Source organism: Sinohyriopsis cumingii, chromosome 1 (assembly GCF_028554795.1).
Source record: "Sinohyriopsis cumingii isolate HCF-2022 chromosome 1, ASM2855479v2, whole genome shotgun sequence".
Taxonomy (NCBI): Eukaryota; Metazoa; Mollusca; class Bivalvia; order Unionida; family Unionidae; genus Sinohyriopsis; species Sinohyriopsis cumingii.
In genome coordinates, this window is record NC_142961.1 from 82749556 (window position 1) to 82772214 (window position 22659).

At 33.5% G+C, this 22659-nt stretch overlaps 1 protein-coding gene across 1 annotated transcript in view; it reads left to right on the forward strand.

Annotated features, from left to right (window-relative positions):
- LOC149807243 (E3 ubiquitin-protein ligase HECTD3-like) overlaps window positions 1-22659 on the forward strand; it is a 104879-nt gene that overhangs the window by 15060 nt on the left and 67160 nt on the right. Inside the window, exons 2-7 of the mRNA XM_089963979.1 lie at window positions 3254-3405; window positions 4852-5083; window positions 7151-7266; window positions 10516-10629; window positions 16423-16511; window positions 20331-20490. Coding sequence (XP_089820105.1) covers window positions 3254-3405; window positions 4852-5083; window positions 7151-7266; window positions 10516-10629; window positions 16423-16511; window positions 20331-20490 — 863 coding nt within the window. The remainder of the gene's footprint in view (window positions 1-3253; window positions 3406-4851; window positions 5084-7150; window positions 7267-10515; window positions 10630-16422; window positions 16512-20330; window positions 20491-22659) is intronic.

The window sequence follows — 22659 nt, forward strand, 5'->3', positions numbered from 1 at the left end:
AGGGGAAGAAGAAATGGTTATAGGTCAATATTTATATAAACGTCAACATCTCTTTCTTCCTGCTCCAATTCTTACAGCTTATCTGAAATCAACATCTTTGACAAATGTCACCTCTCGTTGTATAAGCATTAATCTTGTAATTAATTCTGAGCATACTCTGTTCGTTTTCTTTATATCAGTATTGTTCTGTGCTTCTTTCTGAAGGGGCATATACATAGCTAGCTTTGTCAGCATGAATATATTGGGAAACTGATCTTTGTGACTGTAATGTACAATTTTCCAGAGATGACATATTATCTTTTGGATATATCTGCTCCAAAATAGGATTTTTCACTAAACTTCCTTTATTAATCATCAGTTTACTGACAATTATGCTAAATTTCTTATCTGTTCTATAATGCTGTATAAGAGTATTTAGTCCATCAATGCTTGTGCAGACAGAGGTATTAAAATAAATATCTTTACTTCTTAATTGCATTTTGTAACCCTTATTTTATTAATTTATTTCAGCCCTGATATGGATACATGTATATTGTATTGTAGCATATGATCCACAGGGTGAATTTGATTAATTAAAAAATGAAACTTGCATTATACTTTTAAATTGTCTGTATTTTAATTAGGCTCAGTATTCTGTGCTTTGTACATTTAATTTCAAAATTCCATTGAAGGTTCATGCTGTCTATTTTTTACCCATGCACAATGTACATCTGACTTGTATTTAACACCATTTATGGGCTCAAAATTGCTCACTGGTATCTCTATTAACACTTTCCCAGCGCCAGTAATCTGATATACTTCATAACTTTCAAAATTATTGTCGTTATCGTAATCATCAGCAAGTATTTGCCTAACGAAATCATCATAAACCATGCCGGGAATCAGACATTTTGAGGTTTCCAGGTAGCCTTTATTTTAAACATGCATTTGTAAAACTTTCTTCATGAATGGTTAAAACTACGCCATAATTTTTATTCCTGGGCATGTTGTTCAAATCAAATTTAGTTTTACAACCATTCATGCCATACTTGAAGAGCCCAGATGTGGAACAGTTGCTATCCGAATTCAAAAACAGATGCTACGACAAGAATGGTTGAATAAAAATTGTATTCTTCATTGAGCACATTTACTTTCAACTAATATAAACTTCCTTTATTGAATCATACTGATTTAGTAAAGGAAGTTTATAAATATGGAACTTTCAACAAATTTGTGGGAGTTCTCTTGTTTCACTGTTCTCCAAGTGCACAAATTTGTGCAAAATTTTTGCACGATTCATGTAATGCTATACCCTGACAGCATCTCCACTTAAGTACTTGACCTATTTAATGACTTTCCCACACGGTCTCTCTGTTGCTCTGCCAATACTTCCTGTTTGTCATGCAGAGAATAAGCTACATTGATTTCTGATTGTTTGTTATTTTTTAATCTGGAGCGGAACAAGCAATAACCACAAATGAGAATTCATTTTAACATATTTAAGTGTGCAACACACCGGTAGAGTAGGTTTTAAATTGACCAAAGGAGTCAAAATACAATTCTATTTCATGTGAAAGTGGTTATTAAATGATGAGTAAAGCACTTTATTAAACATGTCGAACACACTTGAAATATATAGTATATGCTGAACATACTTCTGTGTTAAGATAATTAGTATGAAATGGGTGGGGGGTGCAGATTACAAGTCATATCACTTTGTGTTAACTTGTGTATGGCAAGTTGGTGTTCTCAAATAATTCTTTTTGTTTTTACTAATAAACATGAGTGCCTGTGACTGCAAACGATGTTCAGATGGTTTATAGTTTTACAGAATAACAACGCAACTAATAATAATTATTCATGACTGCTGAAGACTAAAATAACATGCATATGGTAAGTATTGCTTTGTACAGATTCTCCATCTCTTGTATTGATATGTGTATCATTTCAGCAAATGTATTGATTTATCGATATGTCATGGAATTGTTTCACCCCTACAACTGATATTGTAATCAATATGCACAAGGTTTTAGTCACCTAACAGTTGGGAGAGGATTGTGGACTTGAGAAAAGACAAAGTTGACTTTGCCCTTACCCAAATATTTGGATGATTCTACTGTGCCTGAATTTCCCATTAGTATGAACCCTGTGTTTCTTAAATATTGGGTTTTGTGTTTGAAGTGAAATTGCTGTTTTCCATGATCAGAATTTTGCATAGTGCTTGTTGTTGACCTATATAAACCTGTATCACTGCTAATTCATGCATTTTCCATGTGTGTAATGGATCTTACCTTCATACAACCTTAACACTTGTATAATATGTTAGCTGTAAACCTTTGGCCATTATTGAAAGTAGAGCTTCATTGACAGGGACTACATTATAAGAAAATGCTTTAGTATAAGACAAAAATATAATTGACCCAGAGTGGGAAAGAGAGCAGCAAAATAAGACGCTATGTTATTATACATGTTGAATGGTTATCAGATGTAGTTATTAAAAAGGTAATACTATATTATAATATTATACATGTTGAATGGTTATTAGATGTAGTTATGTTTGTATTTACAAAGGTTGTGACGTATCACTGTTCTGTGTGATGACAGTACAGGCAAATAATATTCACAGCTGTAGATAAATATAAAATCTTGGATATTTTACATAATGGTTGGGAACTAAATGCAGCTTTAAGAATTGATAGGGTATTTTGTGAACAGTGCAGAAATGAATTATAACAGAGTGTCATTAAGACATAAATCATGCCTTTTAAAGTGAATAAAAAAGTATCATATTCATGGTCTTTACGGATATATTAGTCTGATTCTTCTCAGAGTGATCAAGTACTATCATTTCAAATCGGAACAAAACATCCGGAACTTGCCCCTGTAGTTTATACGGAGTGATTGCACCATAAAAGAGAGCGAACTCTGATTAAAGTATGAGCCTCACTTTGGCATCTTTGAAATGTTAAAAATTAGATTGTTTTGCATTATTTAATTGTACATGTATTAAAAATGTTCTGTGTTTTGGGTCAATTGTTATGTGGAAAAAGCACCAATATGCTACAGATCTAGTGCTGAGAATACATTAAGAATAGATCTGATTTTATAGCATTTATGAATTTGTACAGTATTGTACATATATGTGTAATTTTTTTTACAATGATTTTATCAAGAATTATGATACTTTTATTTTTAAGATGAAGTAGGTTAGAACAATACTATTTTATGTCTGTATTGCCCTCAGTGATGACTTTATTTTATCATTAACATTTAGTTTAAGCCAACCCAGACCAGTGATCCAGAAGAATTTGATTCAGATGTATGGATCCTATTGTGTGGAGGGAAAAGCACCACAGATGAATCCCCAACAGTTGTTCCTACAGATTCCATTAAAAAGCCATTTTATGAACCAAACAAGATCAATAAGTATGTTTTGCTATAAATATTGTAATTCACTAAATTTTACAGGAATAAAATTTTAACTAATTTCAAAAGACTGAAAATTGTAACGAATGCTTTTTATCTACTTAATATGCCAAGATTTAACGAGGACAGATGTTATTATTGACAGTTTATGCATAACAAATTTCCAGAGTGCATAAAATGCTATTGTTTATAGTCGGTAAATGCTTCAAATATCAAGAGAATTTGTCTTTAAAATGTCAAAATGCGAATATATTTTTTTCTTAGATACAAGTACTATATTCAGTTACCCTTTGAGCTTTTTCTTCATTGAATACATTACCTAACTGCATCAACATTATGAATTAACTTAACAATAAAATGCACCTTTTGACCTTTTATGCCTTGTTCGTAAGAGATGGGAAGCAGACAGATGCAGAGGAAGTAGGAGTCTTGTGTTGGTTCTCTCACATCGCACCAGCATGTCATGAACATGTGTAAGGCTGCATATCTTGAACTGAGACACATCAGCTCCATTTGCAAATATCTTTCAGTTGATGCCACTAAAACACTTGTATGTTCATTAGTACTTTCAAGACTGGACTATTGTAACTCAATTCTTCCTGGTTCATCTCAATATCTACTTCAGAAACTTCAAAAAGTTAAAAACACAGCTGCTCGGATCATACTTAGAGTACCACGATCAGAGCACACTTCCCCGCTGCTCTGTACCCTACACTGGCGATCCTAAATCAAATACAAAATTTGTTCACCGTGCAACGTTTCACTGACTGACTCTTGTCCAACATACCTATCCGACCTCACCCATGTGTACACACCAGCAAGATAATACACTCCTCTTCTGACAATCATATACTCATTATTCCCACTTCAAAAATGAAGTCATATGGACAACGTTGTTTTGCATACCAGGGCCTAGAAGCATGGAATGAATTGCCCACTGAACTTATACACAAAGACACAGTGATCCCATTCAAGAGTGCTCTTAAAACTCACTTATTTCGACTGCATGAACAAACTTAAAGACTTAATAATGTTCCCTACCTTAAATATTTACAGCATGTTTTTATGTTTTCTAATTTCATGGTGTTTGTTTTCTGTAATCATATCATTATAAATGGTTTTTTATGTTATAGGTGATGTCTAATGTTGTAAAGCGCTTAGTGCTTCTAAAGATTAGGCGCTGTACAAAGTCTTCATTATTATTATTATTATTATTATTATATTATTCTGTTGTGTATATTTTTCTTTTTCACATTGGATAAATCAACAGTTTGTATTCAGTATTTATTATATATATTTTATATTTAAAAAAACTTTAATTCACTTTTATTTCAAGTTGGAAATTTTTTTTTCCACGCCAAATCCTCGGAAAACTCGTATTCTATTTGTACGGTCTTTCTTGAGGCATGGACCTTAACTTTCATATGACTTGTGTCTTCATTTTAGTTGGGAAGAAGTTGTAGAGCATACATTTTCAGTGGCTTTTCCAAACAAATCTCAGGAGATTGTTCCTCCTGATGAGGGTGCTGTTAAGAAACTGCGTGATATTCCTGTCAACTGGACAATGGAACATGATGAGGCTCTTGTCCGACTGATGTTACATCACATATCCCCAGAGAATGACCAACTAGGAACCATCAGGAACTATGTTGAGTCACTAGATGTCTCTTCCTATGTGGTATGCTAACAACTTGTCTAAATTATCAATATAGTCTTGAAATAAAGTTCCATGTCATTTAACTTTTACATGTATCTTCCTATATGGTATGCTAACAACCTGTCAAAATTATTATTACAGGCATGGAATAAAGTTCCATGTCTTGAGACATTTAGAACCGCACCGGTGGCCTAATGTTTAGAGCATCTGCCTTGGGAGCTGGAGGTCGAGGGTTCGAACCCCGGCTGAGTCATACCAGAGTCTTACAAAAATGGTACTAACAGCTGCCTCGCTAGGCGCTCAGCATTAAGAGGTTAGTGTTAGGACTGGTCGACCTAGTGTCAGGATAATGTGACTTAGTGGGACATCATGCTACATCTGCGGTATGATGTCCCAGTGGTAGGCATCACTATAAACTGCCACACTGCAGACATCATAGCGATATGACTGAAAAAATGAGGATGCTACATTAAAAATCCTAATCACACACACACACTCAAGACATTTAGATGCATCTTATATGGTATGCTAACAACCTGTCAAAATTATCAATATAGATTTGCAATAAAGTTCCATGTCATTTAACTTTATCTTCCTATATGGTTTGCTGACAACCTGTCAAAATTATTATTACAGGCTTGGAATAAAGTTAATGTCTCTTGACGTTTGGATGTATTTTCTTATATGGTATGCTAACAACCTGTCTGAATTATAAATAAAGGTTTGATTTAAAGCTCCATGGCCATTGACTTTTAGAAAATACCAAATTTAATATTTTTCATAGTAAATGATTTGCTATAAATATAGATCTTTCTGAGTCATGGTAGATAGCATGTTGGATAAGTGTTTTCTCACTAATGTCTTCCTCAGGTTTAAATAGGGTTCATATATGGAAAAATAGATGTGAGTTAATGGTCAAATTTTGTAAGGGCAAAATTTTTTAACAACTGGTGTTGTATTGTCTGTGCAAATTAAATTATATTAAAATGCACAAAATACCCATCTGACTTTATGAAAATATTAAAAACTTTACAGCTCAAACTGAAACTACTTGATAAACTTGTTAATAGAATTAGAAATTGGAAGGTCACCTGAAAAATACGTAAGACTGTTCCTGTAAATAGATGACTGATATTTTTTATAGGAAAATTATCTTGTCCCAATATATTTTCAGATGAACAAGTGGTTGAATCCATTAATTTCTTCATAGCTTTGGTTTCCAAATTTTTTTAACAATAGTGTTAGGTTTTCAGGTTAGATAAAGCTCTGCTTCTATAGTTTCACATTGTTATGTTTGGGAGTAAAATTGTAATTCTGTCATTATTTGAGGGCACAAGAAACTACAAAATAAGCAAGACGGTAGATTTTAAATTATGTGTACTGTAAACATTAGTTATAAAAACTATCAGGACTTCAATTGGAGAAGAGTGTTGGTGTGCACCAGTTTATGGCACATCAAAGTCGACTTCACATTCCTGACTTGTTAAGCGAAGTTTCATGAATGGGATGGACAGTTGCATCCGAATTGTCCCTAGTGTGATCCCTGAGATTTAAATAATAATAATCCCTGAGCTTTGAGCAATAATAATCCTGAAGGTTTAATCAATTATAATTCTGAACCTTCAAAAGTAATAATCCCTGAGCTTTAAACAGTAATAATCCCTGAGCTTTAAACAATAATAATCCCTGAGCTTTTAATAATAATAATCCCATACCTTTAAACAATAATAAACCCTGAGCTTTAAACAGTAATAATCCCTGAGCTTTAAACAATAATAATCCCTGAGCTTTAAATAATAATCCCTGAGCTTTTAATAATAATAGTCCCATAGCTTTAAACAATAATGATAGTTAAATAAGCTTTGCCCTTTCTTGGATATTACAGGCTTTGTAATAAATATATTGTTATTAAAACACACATCTTAAAACAATAATAAATTTGTAGTAAAATTTCATAAAATGAAATTCATTAGATCTTGAGTTTTTATAAGGAAAACATTTCTCAGAAAGAAAAATATTAAATCTTACAATTAATATTGATCAAGCCTAAAATAGGTAGCTGCATATAAGTGCTCTTATCTCTTGCAGGAGAAGTTTGGTCCCAGTTCGCTGACAGATGGAGATCCAGATACTTACTGGCAGAGTAATAGTAATGAGGGACAACATTGGATCCAGCTTAGAATGAAGAAAGGAACTATTATCAAGTATGTATTGGTACTGAATACATTTGAAGTTTCATTAGAATTGTTGGGAACTGTTATTTTCCCATCTTAAGTTCAATCTTCTCAGTCTTTTCAGCCATCTCTTTAACATTTACATGGTTCCATTTGTACCTGTAGAGTTGATATTAGTCCAAGTGATCCAGTAGTCTTCCTTTGACACACAGATAAGTTGTTATACTTTCTTTATTGACTTAAGGTTTTGATGGGTTATTCTTTGTGTGGCAAGCATTTAAGGTGTACAGATATATTGATTCATATTTACTTATGGGTGATGTTGTATCTGGTAATCTACTACATAATATTGTGGTACTGATCAGACTGGGATACTGTTGTGCCTAGTAACCTACTATATCTTGCTTGGATATTGATCAGATTGGGATGCTGTTGTGCCTGGTAATCTACTGTATCATGTTGGGATACTGATCAGATTCGGATGCTGTTGTGCCTGGTAATCTGCTGTATTATATTGGGATACTTATCAGTGGGATGCTGTTGTGTCTGGTAATCTATACTGATCAGATTGGGATACTGTTGTGCCTGGTAATCTGCTGTACCATGTTGGGATACTGATCAGATTGGGATGCTGTTGTGCCTGGTAATCTGCTGTATCATGTTGGGATGCTGTTGTGCCTCGTATTCTGCTGCTTCATATTGGGACATGTATCATGTTTGGATACTAATCGATTGGGATACTGTTGTGCCTGGTAATCTGCTGCTTCATATTGGGATACTGATCAGATTGGGATGCTGTTGTGCCTGGTAATCTACTGTATCATGTTGGGATAATGATCAGATTGGGATAATATTGTTCCAGGTGATCTGCTTTATTAGATTGCGATAATAGTGTGCCTGGTAATCTGCTGTATCATGTTGGGATAATAACCATATTGGGATAATGATCATCCTGGAAGTCTACTTCATCATATTGCAGTTTACCAGCAAGAATATCAAGGTGAGAATTGATTCTGAAAATGTTTTGATGTTGTAGCTCTTAAAAAGGACATATAGTGATGAATGAATAAAATGAGATACTTTAACTGCCTTTCTTGATAATATATTGTACAAATAATAATAGTCTATATGTGTGCTTTTCTCTTGAAAGTCATCAAATTGTTGATACATACTGGCTGGGAATTTAGCTTAGATAAAGTATTACCATACTTTAACCAACTCATGTAAATATATTTTAAATGTTGACTCTTTTTTCTGAGTAGATGTAAAGTAATACACATTATAATAAAATTAATTTTTAGCTCCTTTATTATTGTATTTTTTTCAAAAGATTTTTTTAAAACCATAACCAAACAGCATATCAGTTTTGATCGGGTTGTAACTGAAACGTTTTTGAGTTTGATCTTGTATTCACAAAGACTTCGTCTAAAGAACCTTCTTTTTTTATAATTGCAGCAGTTTAGTTTTGATTGCCACACTGGTTACTAAAAAGTACTTGATTACAACACAATAAGTATGTCTATTCAATACAGTTACTCAGTTGAATACATGTTTTTGACATATGATCTTATATTGTTTGTTGTTTCTTTTGTTGCATCTTTTTATTAGCTCTTCTGGTGATAAAATAGAAGAGCTTAAGACTGGTCTGTTGTCCAATGTCCATCCATCTGTTAGCACAAATTTGTTATTGCTACCCTTCCAAAACTACTTGGAGGAATGCCATGAAACTTTGCACGCACATTCATCCCATGATCTAGTTGGTCCTAGATCAAAGTGCTGTTGCAGTCCAATATGTTATCACTAATCATTTAGAGTGGATGGGGTTTTGCTTATGATGTGTAGTTGGTCCTAAATAAAATGATGCCGATCCAAGGTACAATATGGCTGCCATGGCATCCATCTTGTAAATCTTGTTGTCACTACTCCTGCATGGATGGTCATATCAGCATAGCGTTTTCACTAAAAGACTTAATGTCTAGTTGGTCCTGAATGACAGTGGTGCAGATCTGAGGTCCAATATGGCCACACTAGTAGTTATCTTTAAAATCTTGTAATTGCTACTTTGAATGGATGATTATATCAGTATGGAGTTTTAATTCAAAGACTTGTTATGATGTCTAGTTAGTTCAAAATGGAAATAGTGCTGATCTGGGGTCAAATATGGCACCCACAGCAGACATTTTGAAACTTTTATCACTCCTCATACTACATGGATGGTCATATCAATCATCATGTGATTTGAAGTAAAAGACTGTTTGTGATGTCTAGTTGGTCCTAAATGAAAATAGTATTTATCTGATGTCCAATATGGCCACCACAACAGCCATTTTCAAAAGCTTGTTATCACTACTCCTAGATGGATGGAATATTAAATGGGTTTTTCACTAAAAGATTTTGTATGGCATCTTGATGGTCCTTTATAAACTTGGTGCCAATCTGATGTCCAGTAAAGCTATTACAGCCTCCATCTTGAAAATCTTCTGATCACAACTCCTCTGGAAGAGAAACTTACATTGATGTGGGGTTTTCACCACAAGATTTCTTATGATGTCTCCTTTGTCCTAAATGAAAATTGTGCTTATCAAGGTCTAATTTGGCTGCCAAAGTGGCCACTTGAATATCTTGTTATCACTAGTCCTGAATGAATGGTCATATTATCATGGGGTTGTCACTAAAATACTTCTCAGAATGTTTTGCTTAAATGAAAATAGTGCTGATTTGATATCCGCTGTGTGGCCATTGTAAAAATCTTGTCTCAGCTGCTTTTCTTCAGGGAATATATAGTCATTTTGACATTTGTTTTCATCAGAAGAGTTCTTACGGTATCCATTTGGTCCCAAATGAAAATGTATGACCCTCAATATGACCACCTCTGTTCCCAAATGGATGGCTACATCAACAGGGCTAGTAGACTTTTTGTGATTCCTAGTTGGTCCTAAATGAAAATGATGCCAGTCATACATCCAATGTGGCTGCAATGATGGCTGTTGTGATGAACTTGTCACTACTCTCAATTAGTGGATGATCATTATGATATGGTGTTTTCACCAAAGACTTCTAATGATGCCTTTTTTTGCTAATGAAAATGGTACTAATCTGAGAAAAAATATGTTCACTACAGCAGCGAATTTGCTAATTTCAAAATCACAGAATAATATTAGAAATAGTTTCAATAATCATCATTTAAAAGGAAGAAATGGTCTTATCTTGAATTCCTGGAAATTCTTTTCACCCAGTAGAGTGTCACTCCCTTCAGTGACTCTTGTGTTAATTTTGAAGGAAGCTGCAGATAACAGTTGAAGGTTCTGATGACAGCTACCTACCTTCCAGACTTGTAATTCAAGGTGGGGAGGCAGACAATCTGAAAACCCTTAACACAATTAGTGTGGACTGGTAAGAATCTAATATCTAGTGTATTAACTGTCATGTCAAGATACATATTAAGAAGAAGGAATTTACAGCTATACCAGACATATATGAATGAACTAGAAATGTGCTTAGCAGACACAGTTCCTCTGCCACTATGGTGTATTTAAATGTCTCAGATGCAGTGTCATATTTTTTAAGTCAAATAGAGCAGTTAATTTCTCACATTTTTATAGAATTAAGTGATAAATTTACTTGTTCCCAGATCTCAACAATATACCAAAGGTCAGTATCAAATTTTGTTTCAATATGTGAGGGCTTTTAAAAGTTATTAGTCAATAGAACTTGTTTTACAAACAAGTGCCATAAATAGAATAAAATCAAACTTGATCTAAGTTTTGTTCATGGAAAGACTTGTGCTACATTTGCTATCAGTCCATGTAGTCTTTCAAATATTATTGATCAGAAACAGAAGGGAAAATTAAGTTAAAAAAGGTCACAATTTATTAAAAATTTGACAAATAGATTAAATCAAACTTGATTTAAGTTCTGTCAATATGAGACCCTATGTTAAATTTGAAGGCTGTCAAAAGTATTGAGTAAAAATGGAATTGATTATGGAAGGGCCAACTTTCCGGTCATACAAGGACCATAAGTCAATCAGATTTTGGGTGAAGCTTGAATGTGGCACGGATCTTGATACAGGAAAGCTCCATACAAAGTTAGGTTTCAGTTCTTAATTTCTATCAAAGGTTACATCGCAGAAACTAAATTTGTGACGGATGGAATGGAATAGTATTGAACATGAGTAACACTATATGCTGCTGCCTTAATATATGTTGGGGACAAAAATATTATTTTTTTTTTGTTTTAGATTAATCTTCCTTTTTAGTGTACACAGTATTTCTGTTTGATTGCTTTTTTGTGGTATTTTTTGGAACATTATCTTTTGGGTTTTTTTCAACTGTAGGTGCAGTTTATAAAGACTCGTTGAGGGTAAAGAAAGTGTTGAATGACAGAACATAACAAATGCATTACAACTTTCTTACATAGATAATTTGATCAGTATAACTTTGTAGATTTTTGGTGTACAAATTTTTGAACCTTTATAATTGAAGTGGATGACAAACTTGCCTAAAATATGTAAACTTTGCCTTCTCTTAGGAAAGTGAAAATGACTTAACCTTATGATGTTTTAGATGTACATTAAATGACAGTAGTTTAAGACATTTTAGATGCTCCCTCCCCCTAGCCAGATAATTCTGAGTTGTAGCTCCAGGCAGAATGTATGGCATGTATCAGATAGCTGGTGTTGACATCATTTGCACCAGCAAACAAATTCTTGCACATTGGCATGCATGTGTGTTGATAGCTTGTTGACTGTTAACCTTTTCCCAAGTTAGCAACTATCACTGCTTGATATCCACAAGTTTATGATGAAAACAGCCAGACTTGTGTTTCAAAACTTATACATCAGTATGTAAATAGCAATTTGTGTTTTAAGAATAGGATTGGTTAAAAGCCCCCTGTAACTTTATAAAACAAATGAATATGATATTCAGTGGTCTCCCTCGGGTGGCCTGTCCAGAGGGGGGAATTTGTTTGTGAGATGTGTATGGATATGTGTATATAGTAGGAAAGCTACATATAACTTAAAGCAGCTAATATCTTCATTTGAAAGTAGCATTAGTTATTAAAATGTTCTTCTTGTCCTAAAAACAGTTATTTCAAGTAACAGAAATTAATAGTTCTTATTCTTAGGCGTGACATGCAAGTGGGATATTGTTGGCATGTGCATTACAAAACCAAATGAAAAACATTATTTAAATCTTGATAATACGTTGTTTCATATTTAAAATTATTCTTGTCCCATTTACTCCATTTTCCCACTGCTAGAGAATATTCTCCTTATCTTTTAGGATCTTGTTTATTTCAGTCTTCCTATCATAAAATCTTTCGGCAAGTGAAGTCTCCCCATTGTTGGCAAGTCAAATAACTGTTACTTTTTGTTCTAAATATTATTTCTTCATTTACATGATGACATGCTAAAGTTTTCTAATGATTTATTCCTATGTTGCTAATTGTACAGTACTGCAATTTAATTTTGCAGATGAAAGTTTTGTACATGAGAAACCTTTTGATAAAGTAAGTGATGCATGTACTGTCACATGATTTTTCAGTCTTTGCCTGATACCCTATTTTGTTCTAAATGGATTATTTCTGTGTATATGTATTAATCCACAAAATCTATTTTTAGCCTATCTGACCACACTGTGATCTTGACAATTATGTCAGTTGTAATCGTCAATTTAAAAAAAATATATAATAGAAAAATCCACTGTGTGAATCCCAAAGTTCTATCAGAACATTGCTGATCCCATTTCCTGCAAACGTCAGTGTTAATGATATAATAATAACCTTAGTGGTACATGTACTTTAGCCGACACTTCTTTCAATAACAAAAACCTGACATCCAGAAACCAACATCAGGAAAGATAATTGAATTACTTACCTTACTACAATTAAATATTGGTTATGGACATACATTATTAATAAAATGTGGCTCCTTGTGAGGGGTTAATTTCACATTTGTGCACTAATATGCTGGCCTTGGTCATCTTAGATGAGTGGCCTTTCTTGAGGGGTACTTTTGAACACAAACTCATCAGTTCCAAAGGATTCTGGCCGTAAAGAGTAGGTGGCCACTGGTCATGGGGGGTGGCGTTCATGAGGGGGACCACTGTACTACCAGTAGAATGGTTATAATTTCATGTCATGTTTCTGAGACAAACTAATAGCAGAATGTCAATAATTATTACATGTTTTTGACTTGAACAAGGAGTAAAAAAAATGTCAATGGTTTAATGTTATGTTCTTACTCAGACTACCAGCAGATTATAATTATATAACACATTTCCTTCTTTAACTACTAACAGATGATCTGTATTTATGACATTTTTCTGACTTCAGCCAAATGTCTAATAATATAACATGTTTGTGGCTCAGTCTATCAGCAGAGGGTCAGTAATTATTTGTATGAACTACCAATCTCTGAAAGTGATCACTGTTATCTAGGTTGTACTTTAAAGTTATTACATGGCTCTATAAAGTGTCAGTTAGCAAATAAAATTGATTCAAGTTTCGGTATTAAACCTTACATACTCACTTATTGTAAGTCAAGTCAAACTGCAAACAACAAAGATCGAGAGCTGCTATTGTGTAATATGCCTGCAGATCAAGGTCTGTGTTGCTTGTTGTAATGATTACTTTTTAACAAACTACACAGATCCAGATCTGCCAGGGCATTATGTGATGGAAGGTCTGGGTCTGTGAAGTTTGCAGTTGGTCTTATCTTACAAACAAGTATATACAGAGGAACCCCACAATACCGTGATAAATAATTGGATTACATTGATATCGGGGTCGCATTAATGCGGGGTTTTACGTATTTTACTTTTTTTTAGAGAACAACTCATTGGCACATATACGTGTATTCATGTCTGATGTATATGATGAATAGGGTGTCAACACCTTTTACTATCGTGCCGTCGTGGCATGCAGTTCATCTATAATGCATGTAATTTCATTGAAAAATTGCACAGATTTACAATATTCAGTCATTTTTTTTACACAGTATTTTGTCTGAATTCAGCGTCTAATATACAGCATGAACAGAGTATCAACATCGTTTACTTGCCGTCTGATATCGTACTGTCGGGGCTTGCAATTAATCCATATATGTGTGTGTGTAATTCCATTGCAAAAATTGCATACATATTTAAACTATTCAATAATTTTGTCACATATCATTTTGTGTCTGAATTGAATGGGAAAAATTAACAGCAAAATTAGGTTAAGAAAGACGAAGCACGTGTACAGTTCATTACGTTCCAGGGTTTATGAACAGTATCTCTACAAATTTCATACTGCTTAAATTTTCTCTTATGCGTTTCCATGTACATTTATCCATCGCAAATTTCCAATAATTAACGCTTTTACGCCTATTTGTTTGGACGAATACAGCAAGAATAATTAACAATCAACATATGCTTTCTGCGTGCATATTGAAAGAAACGTGTGAAAACTACTATACTAATCATTGCACAATGTGCAAGAATGACTTGCATTTGTGAACTTGATTTTCCATAATGGTAAAATATATTTATAGAAATTAGGAAATTAATAACGAGTTCATAAACAAACACTATACCCATGTAAAACCAGAGAACTAAGTGCAGTATGCCTGCAATGGTCACGTCACTTCTATAAAAAAAATTTAAGCTGAATGCATATACTATTTCATACCCTTTAAATTTCCAGCTTATAAAATGGACATTATTTACAGGTCAACTGATTGCATTGAATAACACCGCCAAGCTCAGCAAACATCTTGGTGGCTTTCATTTTTTGATGTTTATTAAATTGTGAGATTCTTTTATCAACCACCGCATTGTCTGCTGTTTGGTTGTGCATGCAGTTAAAGAAGAAAGACATGTTGGCTATTGTTTGAGCAACGGTTGTATACAGAATTAACTGAAGACAATCACGAAGACGACTTACTGGCTTTACTCATGGACCAGTAATAAGTAACATTTCCGATAATGTTTATTTTGGCATAACACTTCAAGAACCTGGTAAAATTGCTAAATTTCAGAAGCCAAGCCACGATCATATTAGATTTGAATTCATACGTGAACTCTTCCCCAAAATGATAATAAATAAGCATTTTACACACTATTTCTCGTACTTTAATAAAAAGTATTTTTCCAGGTACGAGGAAAATACACATGTATTTAAAATTTCAGGAACCATGCCACGATCATATTATATATCATATTCAAATTCATTCATGATCTCTTCCACAAAATAATAATACATTTTTTTGTGCAAAGTGCAGAGAATGAATTGTGTATGTGAACTTGCTTTTCCATAACGGTAAAATATTTTTTAAAAAAATAGGAAATTAATAATGAGTTCATAAGCAAACCCCATACACATGTAAAACCTGAGAACTAAATGCAGTATGCCTGCAATGGTCACAAGTCACTTTTATAAAATTCTTAACAGTTGAACGCATGTACGGTTTCATACCTTTCCAGTTTCCAGCTAATAAAGCAGACATTATTTAATGGTCAACTGGTTGTGTCTAATAACACCGCCAAGCCCAGCAAACATCTTGCCGGCTTTTGTTTTTGAAGTTTATTAAACTGTGAGAATCTTTTATCAACCACTGCATTGTCTGCTGCTTGGTTGTGCATGCAGTTAAAGAAGAAACACTTGTTTGAACAACAATTGTATACAGAATTAATTGAAGACAGTGACAAAGATGTCTTACTGGCTTTACTCATGGACCAGTAATAAGTAACATTTTTGGTAATGTTTATTTTGGCATAACACTTAGAACCTAATGATATTATTAAATTTCAGAAGCTAAGCCACGATCGTATTATATTAAAATTCAGACATCAACTCTTCCCCAAAATGATTATAAATATTTTACACACTATTTCTGGTACTTAAAAAAAAAATTATTTCTAGGAACGAGAAAAATACACATACATGTGTTTAAAATTTCAGGAACCACGCCACAATCATATTAAATTCAAATTGATATACATTCTCTTCCCCATAATGATAATAATTGTTTTATACACTATTTCATGTACATTGAACAAAAAATATTTTTTCATCTGCAAATGTATATACAAAATTTCAGGAACCACTCCACAACTGCGCTATATCCGAATTCGCATTATAGCGGGGTGCGTTATAGCGGGGTTGCACTGTACACTATTTCAAACCATATTGTTCTCCTTACAGGGAGATCCATGACACTACTGATATTATGGTATTGGAGAATATGACAGAACACTTTCCTGTTGTTACCATCCACATTAAAGAATGCAAAGGTTTGAGAATCTGTATATCTGCATGGATTCGCTTTTACAAGAATTGCAATTTAAACAATATTTCCCCCTCCCCCAAATATCAAATTTGTTTCATCATAGTATAATATAAATTTTATGGCCAAGGAGGTGAGACTAAACATGCCTAACATATTACAATGTATGGCAATGTTGCAAAATTTTTAACAGTGCTTTAAAACTGGTACTGACTGCAGGGCAGTTTTGCATGGTTTTTAATGGTGTTTGTAAACTGGTACTCACTGTCGGACAATGTTTTATGTTTTTAAAATTACTTTTAAACTGGTACTGACTACAAGACAATGGTTGCATGGATTTTAATGTCACTTTTAAACTGGTACTGACTGCAAGACAATGGTTGCATGGATTTTAATGTCACTTTTAAACTGTTATTGACTGCAAGGCAGTGTTGTATAGTTTTTAATGTCACTTTTAAACTGGTACTGACTGCAAGGCAAGGTTGTATAGTTTTTAATGTCACTTTTAAACTGGTACTGATTGCAAGGCAGTGTTGTGTAGTTTTTAATATCACTTTTAAACTGGTACTGACTGCAAGGCAATGTTGTATAGTTTTTAATGTCACTTTTAAACTGGTACTGACTGCAAGGCAATGTTGTATAGTTTTTAATTCACTTTTAAACTGGTACTGACTGCAAGACAGTGTTGTATAGTTTTTAATGTCACTTTTAAACTGGTACTGATTGCAGGGCAATGGTTGCATGGATTTTAATGTCACTTTTAAACTGGTACTGACTGCAAGACAATAGCTGCACGGATTTTAATGTCACTTTTAAACTGGTACTGACTGCAAGCAGTGTTTGTATAGTTTTTAATGTCACTTTTAAACTGGTACTGACTGCAAGGCAATGTTGTATAGTTTTTAATGTCACTTATAAACTGGTACTGATTTGCAAGGCAGTGTTGTGTAGTCTTTAATGTCACTTTTAAACCGGTACTGACTGCAAGGCAATGTTTTATAGTTTTTAATGTCACTTTTAAACTGGTACTGACTGCAAGGCAGTGTTGTATAGTTTTTAATGTCACTTATAAACTGGTACTGACTGCAAGGCAGTGTTGTATAGTTTTTAATGTCACTTTAAACTGGTACTGATTGCAGGGCAATGGTTGCATGGAATTTAATGTCACTTTTAAACTGGTACTGACTGCAAGGCAATGGTTGAATGGATTTTAATGTCACTTTTAAACTGGTACTGACTGCAAAGCAGTGTTGTCTAGTTTTTAATATCACTTATGAACTGGTACTGACTGCAAGGCAATGTTGTATAGTTTTTAATGTCACTTATAAACTGGTACTGATTGCATGGCAGTGTTATATAGTTTTTAATGTCACTTATAAACTGGTACTGACTGCAAGGCAGTGTTGTATAGTTTTTAATGTCACTTATAAACTGGTACTGACTGCAAAGCAGTGTTGTCTAGTTTTTAATATCACTTATAAACTGGTACTGACTGCAAGGCAGTGTTGTATAGTTTTTAATGTCACTTTTAAACTGGTACTGATTGCAGGGCAATGGTTGCATGGATTTTAATGTCACTTATAAACTGGTACTGACTGCAAGGCAATGGTTGAATGGATTTTAATGTCACTTTTAAACTGGTACTGACTGCAAAGCAGTGTTGTCTAGTTTTTAATATCACTTATGAACTGGTACTGACTGCAAGGCAATGTTGTATAGTTTTTAATGTCACTTATAAACTGGTACTGACTGCAAGGCAGTGTTGTATATTTTTTAATGTCACTTATAAACTGGTACTGACTGCAAAGCAGTGTTGTCTAGTTTTTAATATCACTTATAAACTGGTACTGACTGCAAGGCAATGTTGTATAGTTTTTAATGTCACTTATAAACTGGTACTGATTGCATGGCAGTGTTATATATTTTTTAATGTCACTTATAAACTGGTACTGACTGCAAGGCAGTGTTGTATAGTTTTTAATGTCACTTATAAACTGGTACTGACTGCAAGGCAGTGTTGTATAGTTTTTAATGTCACTTATAAACTGGTACTGACTGCAAGGCAGTGTTGTATAGTTTTTAATGTCACTTATAAACTGGTACTGACTGCAAGGCAATGTTGTATAGTTTTTAATGTCACTTATAAACTGGTACTGACTGCAAGGCAATGTTGTATAGTTTTTAATGTCACTTATAAACTGGTACTGACTGCAAGGCAATGTTGTATAGTTTTTAATGTCACTTTTAAACTGGTACTGACTGCAAAGCAATGTTGTATAGTTTTTAATGTCACTTTCAACATCTTATGTGTCTATATCAAACTAAGGAAATGGGAGCTAAGTACTTATTTGAAGAACACAATGAGGCTTCGGATCCTTCTTGGTCTGGATTGGTATCAAACCTTCAAGCCCTGGATTACAAGACTGCAGGACAAGGAATATTTCCATCCTTGTTATGATATTTTTTGTTAACAGAAGGGAAATATGCTGCAATATCTACCTGATAATGCTTATACTTCCACAGATGTAGATAAATATCTGTTGACACAGGCTAAGAGACTTCAGAAAAGATTAAGTCCTTGACATTAAAGACATTTCTTCAAAAAGGTAAGCTATTTGTCATGCCAAAGATAAGAACTCATTTGATTAGTGGGAAGCTTCCTATAAACTGTTGATCAAATTATATGAGTTAACTTTGAATAAAACCTGTAAAAAAATGCAAAAGTCATTCAATACCCCCAATTGAAAATTCAAATTTTCAGGTGCATCATTTGGAAAAGCCAAAGTTTGCATGTACCATTCATCTTATAAAAAAGCCTGTGCTTTTGTATAGGATGCAGTTAGTTTCTTTTAAGCTTGCTTTTTGATAATATTAAATAAATCAATCAGTACTTGCAAAACCTTCATGAATATCAATATCATTATTTGACCCTACTGGTCATAGACCAAGGAGCTTATGGGATGGCATGTTGTCATTTGACTTGTACTGAGTTAACTGTTCATTTACTGCTTGTTTAAATTGTTTATTACTTAGGTTTTTAAATTGCCTTATATCTTAATAAATATGGCATTTGTACATGCCTTTTTATACAAATCTTGTCAATATTTTTAATCAAAATGTATTTATTGTGTGATTTGTCATATGTGAACATTCATTTTAAAATAGATATCAACATGGTTTATAATTTGTCTTTATACTAATGTTACTATTGGCATTGTAGTGTTTTTGATCTGTATTGTTTTATTGTAAATATCTGTACCTTTCTATTAAAATGTTTACTATATGTGCACCTATATATTGAAATATATACCATCTATGTGTCTTTCTATTGAAATATGTACTGTGTGCCTTTCTACTGAAGTATGTACTATCTGTGTGCCTCAGGAAATATGTCATATTTGTTTTATTTCACATTGGTTAAAAGCTTGTTCACAGCTGGTGTTTTTATGCTGTCCAAACTATCAACATTAAATAGAGTTCTTGTATGTTGTATCTTGTTAGCACAGGTGTAACCTAACATCAGTATATGGAACTTTATTGGCATCCTCTTTTGTATAATTAAAGGTGTTAAAAGAGTTTCATTTCTAAGCAGACATTCTCAGAACCCTAATCATTGTTTTGTGTCTTGGAATCTGTTTCAGAATTAACGTCTTAATTAACTGAGGTGCAATAGTGTATTTGAGAAAAATACAACTTTGGTTTGGTTAATTTGGTACGTACACTTTAAGATGAAAATATTCATTGTTTTGCTATCTTTAATGTAAACGCATCCAGTATGTTTGGAAGCATTATTTACCATCAGATACTTTTAATATTTTCTTTACAGCAGGCGGTATAGACACTCGAATTCGTGGGATAAAAATTGCATCCACAGAAGAGAGAGCCCATGGGGTTGATTTTTTCAAGGGAGATAAGATGATATGCTACCCAAAACTAGAGACCTATTCACCAGATGAACTGTATAGAAGATCCACAGTTTTACAAAGGTGATAGAAAATTATAGTAATATTATCATGACTATAATGTTACAAAAGGATAGATATATATTATCATTGTATATTATCATGATTGTGTTATATATATATATATATATATATATATATATATATATATATATATATATATATATATATATATATATATATATATATATATGTACAGTGTGACCCCACTATAACATGGTAGTTGGGAGCCATAGAACCTGACCGTGTTATAGACCAAAATGTGTTATAAGCAACCAGGTCAGTTAGCTGAAGAAAATGTTGCATGTAACCCCCCCCAGAAATGCGGGGGGGGGGGGGGTAGGTTATAAATGCGGGCAGTAAAATACGTACTTCATTGGCACAGTTACCATCTTAAATCGATGCATATTAAATGAAAAATACTCCTGCAGTGGAAACAAAGAAGGCATATTTAATATTTTATTTTATTTAAAGAACCACAAATTGGTACATATATGTGAATCCTGTTTATATATACATGTCTAATGTATAGCTTGAATAGAGTATCAATACTCACCACCAAATCTCATCATATACATTGAATCTACAATACAAGTGATTTCATCGAAAATATGCACACACACACACACACACACACATTTAAATTTTAAATTAAAATATTCAATAATTTTGTCACAGGTCATATTGGTCTGAATTCAGTGGAAAAACATAGCACAATCATATAATGAATGATGAAGCACGTTTACTTTTCAGTACGTCCCAAATTGGTAAAAGTTTGCATTTTAAGCTGCTGTTGGTAGCATTCATAAGCATAAACATTTTCCCTGCTAAAAGGAAACTTTCACAGCACAGTAAACGTTTTCCAGTCAGGTTGGAAAATGCAAAATCCCATCAGATTCCAATTCTTTTATTTAAGTTTGGTACTGGCTTCTTTTGAAGAAAAGTTCTTTTTTTATTGAAGATTGTATCAGCTTTCTTTGATGAAGGGTGCATGCGTTATTGAAGTCATTGTAAAAGGACAGCTTTGGAGAACCAAGTAAATGGTGGTTTGTTATTGTGGTGGCAACATCAAATAATTGAATTGCCTGATTGAGACTGACTTTTTTTCCATTTGCTGAGTACTTTTTCATAACAATCGATGCTTCAAAGGTGATCAGTTTCCTTTGAGATTTCAGCAAACTAATTTAACTGGATCTGGTTTTTTTTTTTAAAAAAGGAATTTGGTCATTGTTTGGTCTATTCTAGTTACTATTCCTCCCTGCCTATGGAATAAATCAATAAGTATGATGTGGTTTTTCTTTTCTTTTTTATGGTAGCAGCAAGATGTTACCTTCCATGCATGTGTCAGAAATTTAACAAAGGGGTGTTCTGAAGGATTTAATTCTGAATGAAAACAAGAGGATTTTCACTTACCATCCACATACAAATGTCAGTCTTTGTAAATGTATTAATTACTAGCGAGTGGCCAAAAATCTGATGAAAGATAGATTACAAGATAGTGCCTCGTCCCTTTGATCTCTGTTACCAGAAATGTCAGCAACAAAAAAGGGGATATCTCACAGCATACAGTACTCATGCTAGATGTCAAGATAAGCAGATTATGATATAACACTGCACTGTTTCAGACTGTTCAAAATCATTTATCTTCCCCGGGGATTGCACTTCAAAAATAAACTTCTGTTTTGAGATTGCTTCAAACTATTTTGATTCTGACAGTGGAAGGTTGGTTACAAAAATCACTTCTGTTGTGGGTTGTGTTAATAAAATAAGAATTCGCTGGTGGGGTTGTGAGAAAAAAATCCAACAAAATGAATATATATTTAAAATCTCCTCTAACCCCATCTTAGTGGTCTAATGTGAAGAAAACATTGGGTTAGAAAATTATGCCAGTACACTCGAGTGCACATAATTGGTACGAACTCGCATACTTTTAAAGCAGTGATACTCCTTCCTCAAATTATGTCAACGTCACAGATATAAAACATGATTTGCGCAGTATGCAATTTTTATTAAACTTTTAACTTTAAACATGGATTTTGCAAGTAATTCGCACTGCCGGTAGTGGTCTTGCAGCGCTTGATGCAACATCCAGATAGCTGGATACTTTGGTTCAACATGAATGGCTGTCAAACTAAATTTGATTGGTTTATTGGCCCTGGAACAAGCATTTTATGGTAGTTTTAAGCTTGTTTT